This window comes from Zootoca vivipara, chromosome 9 (genome assembly GCF_963506605.1).
Source record: "Zootoca vivipara chromosome 9, rZooViv1.1, whole genome shotgun sequence".
NCBI classification, from domain to species: domain Eukaryota; kingdom Metazoa; phylum Chordata; class Lepidosauria; order Squamata; family Lacertidae; genus Zootoca; species Zootoca vivipara.
The window spans coordinates 7,613,568-7,625,821 of record NC_083284.1 but is presented as its reverse complement, the minus strand read 5'-3'; the positions used below and the strand labels follow the sequence as shown (position 1 = coordinate 7,625,821).

The window sequence follows — 12,254 nt, the reverse complement described above, 5'->3', positions numbered from 1 at the left end:
CACAGAATGTGGAAAGAGTCACACTACTGCCTTTTTCCATGGAATGTGTATTCTCTTAAGTAGAGACATTCTGCAATGGCAAAGAGAAGTTTCTGCCAGTGGAATGCTCTCTTATTAAGCTGTATCCTTATCTGAGGAACAGTGCATATCCCAGGTGAAAACATTCCTGCAGAGCAAGGGGTTGTACTAGATGACCCTTGGGGTCCCTTCCAACTCTACAATTCTATGATTTTATATTATTTTTTTAGGTGGGCAGGCATAGGGAAAATTAAATAGACAGCCCAACTTTGCACTAGATATTTTGACATTCATGGACATCAAAGGGCCCAGATTGCCTCCAAATGGAAGTCCTGTTGAATCTGGCAGGAACCAAAGTCAGATGGAGAGCCTATCTCTGCACTGCTGCTCCTTCTCCATCACCACACAGATCCTTCATGAATGCAGCATCAGAGAGAAAGAAGGTACCGGTAGCAGGTCCTTCCTACCCTTCTAGCATTGTAACGGCTCCAGCACTGGTGCAGGAAATAGTCTGGACTAGCAGTCTTTTAGTTAGTACCTGAAAGAACCAACAGCTGCTACAACCTTACCCTGTAGAGCATCTTTAAGCCTCATGTTTGAAGCAGGCTAGAGATCAGGGGAGGGAAAACCATGTTCAGGTGAATGGCCACATTCCCTTCTGAAGGCCACAGGCCAGGGGTGGACAGGATCAAATGCAACCACTGTAAAATTGTCTCTGAACAGTAAGCTACTTCCGACATACTGCATGCACATGCCCTCCATCCAGACCAGCCAGTGGCAGTATCAGTGCTCAAGGACACATTCCTGCCAGGCGAAATCACTCGACAAAGGATGATAAGAGGAGAAGAGGTATTGCTGGAGAGGGGACAAGGCTTGGGAGAGTACCTTGGGCCAGTGAGAGAAGCATAGAGGGCTGCATTTGTCATCGTGCTCCCAGGCTCTAGAAAAAGTTAAGGTAGTATCTTTGGGTACAGTACTTTGTGGTAGAATTATCAGAGGGCATTTTCTGAAGGATTGTGAACAAATGTCCCTATTCTTTTCAGGCAATGCTACCCAGGAAGAAGAGGCATTTGCTGCCCTATGTGTTTACAGTGACAGATGAAAAAAATAGATATTGACAAAACAGCCCCAAGTCCTCATTACTGTGTGTGCTCCTGATCCTTGACTTCAGCACTGGAGCTGCTAAACAGAACGGAGATCCCATCTTTCTGATGGCAATTTGCTGCTTGTTTAATAATATCTCTTTGTGAGGAACAGGATAACAAATAATTAATTTCTTAAAGGTCACTGGGGAGATTGGCAGATGGAAAGATAGCTTGTTGTTACTGCTTCCATAAAACCAGATTTCAAAGACAGAGAGCTTGTTGACTCCAATAACAAATCTTTGTTATGTAGAGATAAATCCAATAAGCATGATTTTGCAGCTGCACAATGACTGGGGTGCCACCCAATGCCTCCCATTGTATCAGAATGTTAGCTCTAAATGCTCTAAATGCTTGATGTAGGTAGAGTCTCAGATGATCATTCACTTATAGAACCTTACATCCCCCAACCCCACAGGCAAGTGGATTGGGCCCTCCATCTGTCAACCACAGGGGGCTTCCTCTCAGTGCAAGTTGTCCTGCACCGTGTTCCTGTGCCATCAGTGCAAACCAGGTGCTGCATCATCTTCAGATGACCTTATCTCAGCACTCTTCAGTTCATGGCCACGGAGAAGAAGGTCCGCTGCCAGTGCCAATCACCTGTTTGACTTCAAAGGGGGTCCCCACTCAGGTGACTGGCACTGACAGTGATTCTTCCAATGGGTTCACTTTTGATGCCAATCAGCTGATGGACATGGAGAGAGACCCTTTGAAGTCTGCATGCAGCTGATTCCAGCCACATATTTATGTGCCCTACACCTGAAGTTACAAGTGGGCAGGTGGGTGCAGTTTGGAGAATGCAATCCTAATCTGGACTCCCCTAGGCACATGGACCAGAGGTTCCCCACTATTGGTGTACAGCATAATGAATTTGTGGCTCTTATATAGCTAAATCCCCAAAGAACTGGGATGGTAAATTCTATAGTACACTGAATTTATACACTGAATTTAATGCTGTGAATGAGTCCTAAACTAGGATGTCCAACAGCTCTATCACGATCTACCGGTTGGTCGCTGGACATTCCCCTCCCCAAAAATCTCAGCAACTCTGCTGAAGTTTCTCCCAAAAAGCTCAACAACTCCGGGTCTCCCTCCCCAAAAAAGCTCAACAACTTTGGTGAATACAATGGGTAGATCACTGCCAGATTTGATTTTTTTTTATTGTGGGAGTAGATCGCTGTCTCTTGGAAGTTGGACATGCCTATTCTAAACCAATCACCAATATCTGGCATAGTTATGGAGACATCACTGCTGCAGTGCCAGAAGAGTCCCATAGGAGAAAACCAGGGAAGCTTGAAACCCCCTTATAAATATGTTGCCGGTCTTTGCAAAACTCTTAACTTTCCTCTTGATTCCTTAAATTTTGTTGTTAAAATAAAAATTGAGAAATTTGGTTGCAATTTTGCCCAGGAGTGAAATTTAGATGATACCCGCTTAGGATTTTCACTAGTCTGATCAAAAGTATCTGTGGCAGTGCTTGGAACTCCTCAGGTTGCTAATGTAACAAGGGACCTCAGATTTTACCTTAATTAAGATTTGGTGCAACTCTCAGCTGCTGCAAGGGATGCTTTCAACCCCTTCCTAGCTGTCCATAGAAACACAGAGTTGGAAGAGTTGGAAGAGACCCTGATGGTCATCTACAATGCAGGACTATGAAGGTAGCCTGTATGGGGACTAAACTCGCAACCTTGGCATCATCAGCACCACGCTCTAACCAACTGACTGAGGGACTGTCCTCCAGGGACTGAGCACAGAGGCAGCACTGGATGGAATGTTAGTTGGAAAATCCAACCAATGATAGGATCATCACAGCAAACTGTACTTAATAGATATGTGAGCTCCGTTGCCCATTATCCCCTGTTATTCCTATGCATGTTTTTTAAAAAAAGCAGGGTCAGATCTCCAATAAACAGAGTGAGAAAGTAGTATCATAGAGAGCTTCTAGTAGTACTTGATGACACAACCTTGATGGCAGAAAGTGAGGAGGAATTAAAGAACCTTTTAATGAGGGTGAAAGAGGAGAGCGCAAAATATGGTCTGAAGCTCAACATCAAAAAAACCAAGATCATGGCCACTGGTCCCATCACCTCCTGGCAAATAGAAGGGGAAGAAATGGAGGCAGTGAGGGATTTTACTTTCTTGGGCTCCTTGATCACTGCAGATGGTGACAGCAGTCACGAAATTAAAAGACGCCTGCTTCTTGGGAGAAAAGCAATGACAAACCTAGACAGCATCTTAAAAAGCAGAGACATCACCTTGCCGACAAAGGTCCGTATAGTTAAAGCTATGGTTTTCCCAGTAGTGATGTATGGAAGTGAGAGCTGGACCATAAAGAAGGCTGATCGCCGAAGAATTGATGCTTTTGAATTATGGTGCTGGAGGAGACTCTTGAGAGTCCCATGGACTGCTAGAAGATCAAACCTATCCATTCTTAAGGAAATCAGCCCTGAGTGCTCCCTGGAAGGACAGATCGTGAAGCTGAGGCTCCAATACTTTGGCCACCTCATGAGAAGAGAAGAATCCTTGGAAAAGACCCTGATGTTGGGAAAGATTGAGGGCACTAGGAGAAGGGGACGACAGAGGACAAGATGGTTGGACAGTGTTCTCGAAGCTACGAACATGAGTTTGACCAAACTACGGGAGGCAGTGCAAGACAGGAGTGCCTGGCGTGCTATGGTCCATGGGGTCACGAAGAGTCGGACACGACTAAACGACTAAACAACAACAAGTAGTACTTGAATGTTCCTTCAGCAGCCAACCTAAAATGGGATTTTGACTTCCTTCAGGTATCCCTTAAAGGAGACCCTGCTTGCTTCAATACAGGGGTGGGAGCATGTGCACCCCAGGCCTCTCTATATGGCCTTTGGGACCCCCAGACCCCCTATCCCGAGGCCACACTCTTGAGTGCATTTTATTGCCTGGAACGGTAGCAGTACCTTCTCAGGATGGTAGCAGTACCTTCTCAGGATGAAGGGTAGCTGACCTTATTGTCTTTTCTGGCACTGAAGATCTGGCTCTCTGAACATACTTTGCCTAGCTAAGACAACAAATGGGAGGACAGCCTAAAAAGCTAGAGAAGAAGAGGACCAGTTGCCCAGTCAGCTCAGAAACCATCCAATACGGGGTGCGATTGCAATGCCTGGAGGGAAAAGTCGGAATATGTGGGATGCTGGGGTAGTGACAGACAGGCAAACAGCAGGCAGTGAGATGTATACGAAATGATGCTGGGCCCTGGAAGGCTTGTGGCATCCCTGGATAGAAGGCAAGCTCCTCAGTCTGCCCTCCTCACTCAATGCAATGCAACTGCAGAAGTATAGTCTCTTAGGAACCATGTGCTCTCTGCTCTTGTAGGACAACTTGTACCATTAAGAAATTATCAACTTAGTGATTTCCTTTTGTTTCTACTCCCCCTCTCCCCCAGAAGATATAAAACATTAAAGAACCCAAAATAACCGGCAGGAGGGAATCACCCTGCTGCTGTGAATGTGTCTGTCTGTGCCCTAGCCTGCAATGAAAGAGGCTTGTTTTGTTCTGTCTGACAAGCTTCTCTGCAGGAGAAGAGTAAAGAGTCCTGCCAGTTGGCACAACTTCCGTTCAGACTTCAAACTCCCCATCTTTTCCATGCAGCAGAAGGAGAGGCAGCCAGAGCTGTGTGCTGCTGCCTCTGACATGACTGCTCGCTCCTAAGCAATTTGTTCGCAGCCGGGTTTTGTTCCTTGCTTTTCTCGTTGACTGATGTTTGAAAGGGATGCATGGAGGTGTATATGTTTAATGTACTCAAGGAATAATGTTAAGTGAGAACAACCCAATGTTCACTCCTCTCAAACTGGAAAGAGTATTAGCTGCATGACAAATTGCAGATAAACTTTGCCAGGGATCTTGAAGGCAGAAATTTTTTGAGCACCTTGAACCAATCACCATCACATATCCAAGCAAGATCACACATTTGGGCTCAAGCAGCTCCACCAAAGCAGCTCCGGGTGCCTTAACACTGAAAAACAGCACCTAGCAGCAACACTAGGTGTTGCTTCCCTGTATTTATGTCGTTGGAATATAATTTCATACCTGCCGTTGGCTCAGCTATGAAACTCTCTACAAGAGCAAAATTGGTAGTATTATCTAAAGCAGGGATGGGTCCCCTTTTCACCCCGAGGGCCACATTCCATTCTGGGAAATCTTCCAAGGGCTGCATGACAGTGATGGGTGGGGTCAGAGGGGAAAGGGGTCAGAGCAACAAATGCAAATTTGGCCATTGTATAGTAAACTACTTTCTACACAAATCAACACACACCTTTTTATCCTTTCTCCAGGCAAGCAAAGGGCATTATTAGAATTTGAGGCCACATTCTAGCCAGGCAAAAACACTCAAGGAGGGTTTGAATCAGGGTCAATGATGGACATGGCCTGAGAAGCAAGGGGGGTATCTGGGGAGTGAATATGTTGTGGGGAAAGTCTTGAGGGTACAATAGAAAGTTTTGGGGGCAGTATTCAGCCCCTAGGCCTGAGGTTTCCCCTCCTGAACTAAAAGGAGCAGGCAAGAGGCCATGATGAATCTATCATGCTTAGCTGACAAATCACTTTTAGCAGCCAACCAATAATATTTGTATAATACTTAGAAACAGAGAGGAAGTGTGAGGGGGTGGGGATTCCACCATTTGGACGAGACAGTTTGCTAAAGGTTAGAAGTGAGCTTTTGAGTCACATAGCTTCAGCGGCAAAAGAAATCAGTACTAAGATGGGAGACAAAAGTCAAGACACTTTCAATTATCCTTGCAACGCCTCAAATTATGCAAAAATCCACCCCCATTCAAATTCTTCAAACACAGTAGAATAAATTATGCAGAACAAGCCAACATATTCATTGTTTTATAATTTATTCAAATTACAATCGGGTCTCATTTTCCAAATGTTCTACTTCTGATGGTTTTCTAAGCAATGGGCTGATCTGCTGGTTCCTATCACTTGTGTTCAGCTTCAGCTGCTGCCCCCGACCTTTTGAAATGGCAATGTTACACGATATGCATTTAAAAAATAAAAATAATAAGGGGTGGGGGAGGATGGCCCAGAATATATCCAGCCTAGCTCTAAGCTCCCTAAAGTTTAGATCTGTTAAAGTTTAGATCTGTTACAGTTAATCTGATGCTATTATTCTGTGTTAAAAGTGGGTGGTCCTCCCTTCTTTAGTTCACATCAGACTGCTTTGGAACAGAGTTGTTCATTTTTTTAAAAAAAAAGGAAAGAAAGAATGAAATTTGGATCAATTCAAATTTGAGCTAACTTTACCTCTCTGAGCCCAAGGCCCTGCCCCTCTCAATGGGTACCCACCTGTTACCCAATCCTTTCCATTCTAAAAACAAACAAACTTAATCTTTGCTTACCAGGCTGGCAGAGGTAAGCCACCATAAGGAAGGGAATGGGGTCTCTTCTTTTCCTCTCTGGCACCTAGGCAAAAGGCTCTGCTAGCCCCCGAGAAATGTAATTTCACCCAAGGATGACCACAATGTCTCTACAGTGGCACCTCTGGTTACGAACTTAATTCATTCCGGAGGTCCGCTCTTAACCTGAAAGCGTTCTTAACCTGAGGTACCACTTTAGATAATGGGGCCTCCCGCTGCTGCCATGCCGTCGGCATGCGTTTTCCGTTCTCATCCTGAGGCAAAGTTTTTAACCAGAGGTACTACTTCCGGACTAGCGGAGTCTGTAACCCAAAGTGTTTGTAACCCAGGGTGTTTGTAACCCGAGGTACTCTAAGCAGCATTTTTACTTTTTCAGGTTCATATCACCATCACTAATTTTATTTTATTGTTTTTGGCTGCTTGCGTAGCTTTGTGATCTGCATCAAAAACTGATAAGCCAAAGGGGAAAATAGTAATATTTAAAAAAAAAAAAATAAGTGGGGGACGGGAATCAGATAATAGACAAGAGACATTTGCAAATCCATGCTTCTGCCAGACTCCCTTGCTCCTACTTTGGAAGCTTGCAGTTTCAGAAGCAAAGAGTCCACACTGAGACGTGCGAGGAGATGCTTGCCAAAATAGGACACATCTCTCTTGGTCTATTATTGGCTCAGCAGCTGGCTATCCAGTATGGAAGCTTTCCTTAAAATAAATAATAATAAAAAGCTCAGCGAACAAAAAGTACCTGTCTTCGTAGATCTCTTGTTTTCTTGGTCATCTTGTCAATTGCTATGTTAAGTGGGTCTCCTTTCTCCTTCCTTCCAGTCTGTTCAAAAGATAAAGTACAATTAAAAAATTAATTAGGTAAAACACAATGAAAAAAAATACATTAGGAACTTCAGCTTGCATAAAATATGTACAACATCACTCCCTTCCAGCAGCAGCCACTCCAGTATACACAAAAAGATTTGATCACATATGGGAGCCCAGCTGGATCAAGTTAAAGATCCATCTAGTCTAGCCTCCTGCTCCCACAGTGGTCAACAAGATGCCCATTGGAAGTCTGCAAGCAGCATTCAAGTGAAACAGCACTCTCCCTAATGGCATTTCCCAGCTACACATATTCAGATTACTTTGATGGTGGAGGGAGAACAAAGCCATCACAACTAGCAGCCATCTCTGCCCTCCACCGAAGTTGAAATCTGTCTACCCAGGAGCACACAAATGCATCAGAATGAATGTGGTGTCCTAGATTGTAGGAAACACAGTCCAGGAATGGGAGTGTTCAGCTTTTTGAGTGGTCCTCATTAGTATCAGATATAAGAACAAATGCCATGTATTTAGCAGCAAAACAACTTTGGGACTATAGAGGTGTGTTCTGTTGGGGGACTTTATTCCAACACCTATCTTAGCTGCCTGCACTCCTTTGGGACAGACCTTGATAAAAACAAGAGTGACCTTGCAACTGCAAAACCCAAAGGTCTCCAATGCATCCTCCTTGACATTTGATAAAACTCTGGCCATAATTTCTTGCCAGATCCTTCATTCTGTAGATGCCCATGACTCCACTGTCAGCTGGTACTTCTCCTACACATCAGATTATTTGTACACATATAATACCCTTTTCCTTTTCAGGTCCTTCATTTCACCTCTATTCCTCTCTCTCTCTCTCCTGCACTCTACATGGGTGACATAGCACATCACCCAATCTCAGACCTCCCCACCCTCCACCCAGCCTCCAGCTACCTGGCTGACAAGTCTGCTTGGATGTCTTCTTGCTGTGCCTTGCATAGCCCCCATTTTGTTTAATGGGGAAACATCCTGGCCTGTAGGACTGTGCCCTCCCTCTTTATACTGCTTGTTTCTGTCTCATCGCCAATCGGAAGTTATTTCCTATATTAAGTTTTTCAACTCCAATATTAAGGGGATAACTGCTGAGTGCAGCAGATTACTTTAAAACAAATCATAAAAGGATGAAGAGGGGAGATTAAGGTGACTCGGTAGATCGCACCGAAGTTTTGTGCTAATGCATTATATCCCTGTACTGTAGCCTTTGCTCTAGGAAAAAAAAATCTGGCAATACTCCTCACTATAAAACGAATATTAAGAGCTTCTAATCTCCATCCTGCCAGGCAGCAGGGATGTTAAAACATGATAATAAGCAGCAAAACAGCTTGAGGACAGAAGGAAAATGTTCCTTATGACGGTAACAAGGCTTACATTGGCAGACATTAGGTGCAGGATAAAGGCAACTTCCACTTAAAACATTTTCCCCCTTGCAGGAAGTCTCAACACAAAAAGATCCTCAATTCAAGTTTGATTTTTTAAAAAAGGAAGTTGGGAGGGTGGAAACTATTTTATAGTTCACGGTCAAATAATAATAATAATAAAGGGAGGGAAAGCTTTAAATGATTTTAGGGTATGTGCTATCTTGCTTTTGAGAAGAAGCTTGTCTCTTTAAAGATTGGTTAATCTCTAATCACATATTTTATAAAAACAACAACAACCAAGAACTGCACAATTTGAATCTTAGTGCTGCCTTCTATTCTCTGAAAACTAGAATAGTCAGAGGTTACTATGAACTCCACAAAAAATGAATGTATTTTCTACTAGTGCAGGAAACATAGCCATGAGTGGGTGGCCACACTTGGAAATTGCAAGAGACAAAGTCTGACTTTCTGCAGTGAGCACAAGGCTACATCAGAGAATCTGAGCAAACTGTTGCAGACAACTCCAACACCCAGACCTCATTAACAACACATATACTTGCAGAAGTATTTGAAAATAAAACAATGGATACACTATAGCAGCTGGTATTGTGCAATGCTTCAGACAACAGACGAGCATGTGAATATATGAAGACTATCGTTCCATCAAACTCAGTATTGTCTATGCTGGCTGGCAGTGGCTTTTTAAGCTTTCAGATGGGGCCTTTCCCCAGTCCTCTTCTGGAGATGTCAGGGACTGGACTGAGTAACTTCTGCATTTGCAGTAGAAAACTAAGCTACAGCACCTCCCCTCTCTTCTGACCTTTAAAGCCCTAAACGGCCTTGGTCCTGTATACCTGAAGGAGCGTCTCCACCCCCATCGTTCAGCCCAGACACTGAGATCCAGCGCCGAGGGCCTTCTGGTGGTTCTCATTGCGAGAAGTGAGGTTACAGGGAACCAGACATAGGGCCTTCTCGGTAGTGGTACCCGCCCTGTGGAACGTCCTCCCATCAGATGTCAAGGAAATAAGCAACTATTTTATTTTTAAAAGACAACTGAAGGCGGCCCTGTTTAGGGAAGTTTTTAATGTTTGATGCTGTATTGTTTTTAATATTTGGTTGGAAGCCGCCCAGAGTGGCTGGGTATAAATAATAAATTATATTATTATTATTATTATTATTATTATTATTATTATTATTACAGTGGAACCTTGGTTTATGAACACCTCGGTTTACGAATTTTCGGTTTACGAACACCACAGACCCATCTGGAATGGATTAATTCACTTTCCATTACTTTCAATGGAAAAGTTCGCTTCAGTTTATGAACACTTCAGTTTATGAACAGACTTCCGGAACCAATTGTGTTCATAAACCAAGGTACCATCGTATTATTAATTATTATTATTATTATTATTATTATTATTATTATTATTATTCAGAATTACCATGTGTTCACATATACTGCTAGTATAATCCACTCTATTATTATTGTTAGTAGTAGTAGTAGTAGTAGTAGTAGTAGTAGTAGTAGTAGTACCGGTAGTATTCAGCCCATCTATTCTGGCTGCCCCAGCCATTCTGGATGGCTCACAACCAGAGCTTTTTTCCAGCTGGAACACAGTTCCGGCACCTTTCAGGTGGGCGCCATTGTGAGCCCCACAGCAGGGAGGAGGAGAGGATGGAGAGTTCCAGCACCCTTTTTTCAAGAAAAATAGCCCTGCTCACAACAAATTGATATTTTAAACAGTAAAACATGAACCATTAAAAACTATTCTATATGGGGATGCCTGTCTTCTAAAAGTCAGATAACTGTTTATTTCCTTGACATCTGACAGGAGGGCGCTTCACAGGGCGGGCACCACTACCAAGAAGGCCCTCTGCCTGGTTCCCTGCAGCTTCACTTCTCACAGTGAGGGAACCAACAGAAGGTCCTAGGACAGGGTCCCCAAACTAAGGCCCGGGGGCCGGATGCGGCCCAATCGCCTTCTAAATCTGGCCCATGGACAGTCCAGGAATCAGCATGTTTTTACATAAGTAGAAAGTGTCCTTTTATTTAAATGCATCTCTGGGTTATTTGTGGGGCCTGCCTGGTGTTTTTACATGAGTAGAAAGTGTCCTTTTATTTAAAATGCATCTCTGGCTTATTTGTGGGGCATAGGAATTTGTTCATTCCCCCCAAAAAAAATCTAGTCCGGCCCCCCACAAGGTCTGAGGGACAGTGGACCGGCCCCCTGCTGAAAAAGTTTGCTGACCCCTGTCCTAGGAGCTGGATCTCAGTGTCCAGACGATGGGGGTGGAGATGCTCCTTCAGGTATACTGGACTGAGGCCATGTAGGTCTTGAAAAGTCAGCACCCACACTTGAATTGCACTCAGAAACGTACTGGGAACCAATGCAGATCTTTTAGAACTGATGTTACATGGCCCTGGTGGATACTCCCAGTCACCAGTCTAGCAGCCGCATTCTGGAGCACATTGCACACAGAGCACATTGCACAGTAGTCCAAGTGGGAGATAACCAGAGCAAAACAACTGCACCTTCCAGAAACTCTCGGCAGGATCTTCCCCTGCACCCAAACATGAGGGTGTTATGACAGGTTAGCTTGAGAGATTGGAAAAGCCACCTTCCCACAAGAGTGGAAGAAGGAAACTGGGCACTCAGTATTTATCTGTATACTCCCCATCTAGACACAAAAAATAGAGCTGGGTATTGCTATAATGTGAACAAACAACATTATAAGCTGGTTTGGTTCTTTTGTTTTGTTTTTGTTTTTAATGTTTATTGTAATGATATGTGCATTATATCATTAAAGGTCTTTTAACACTAACATGATGTTCTCTTTCATCTGGTAATGGGTACAATCAACACAAACACACACACAGAAGGGCAGCCATACTGCATAACTATTAATAGATCAAATTGCCCCCAGAGTATAACCTGGCACTCAATTGTACTCTTTCTTAATATGTAGGGAAATTAAATGTGTGAGAGAGTTTGGTGTGGGAAAGAAACCCCTCTACTTGAACCTATGATCCAGGTATCCTAAAGGAAGACATCCAGAGAACTAGAATACATATAGTTTAAATAGTTTAAAGGGGGGGCAGGTGATGGATCATAGCTGCTGACCGCTTTTTTGTATGTCATCTGTTGTATGCTGGAAATATATGTGTTTATTAAAGTATACTTAGTGTATCTCAGTCTTTAACATTTCATCATCATAGGGTTGTCATATTTCAAAAAGTGACAATCCTGAGCTTCTGGGGGGAAGTTGTTGAGCCTCTTTTCTTTTTCTTTGTTGATGTTGTTTCTTAGTTTTGCCCAAAGTTATTGACCCCCCCTTTTTTTGCAAAATCTAAAAAAAGAGAGAGCAAAGTTTTTGAGCTATTTTTAAGGTCATTAGTGATAATCTACACTTCCATATGTCCGGATTTTCCCAGACTTTTAACACTGTTTCCAACAACCAAATCCCATCTACGTCTGGAAAATTCC

General features: G+C 43.4%; 1 protein-coding gene across 3 annotated transcripts in view; it reads right to left on the bottom strand.

Annotated features, from left to right (window-relative positions):
• Window positions 1-12,254, bottom strand: part of CTNNA2 (catenin alpha 2) — a 540,562-nt gene that overhangs the window by 149,656 nt on the left and 378,652 nt on the right. For all 3 annotated transcript variants that reach the window (XM_035103044.2, XM_035103046.2, XM_035103047.2), the window contains one exon: window positions 7,302-7,382. In XM_035103044.2, coding sequence (XP_034958935.1) covers window positions 7,302-7,382 — 81 coding nt within the window. The remainder of the gene's footprint in view (window positions 1-7,301; window positions 7,383-12,254) is intronic.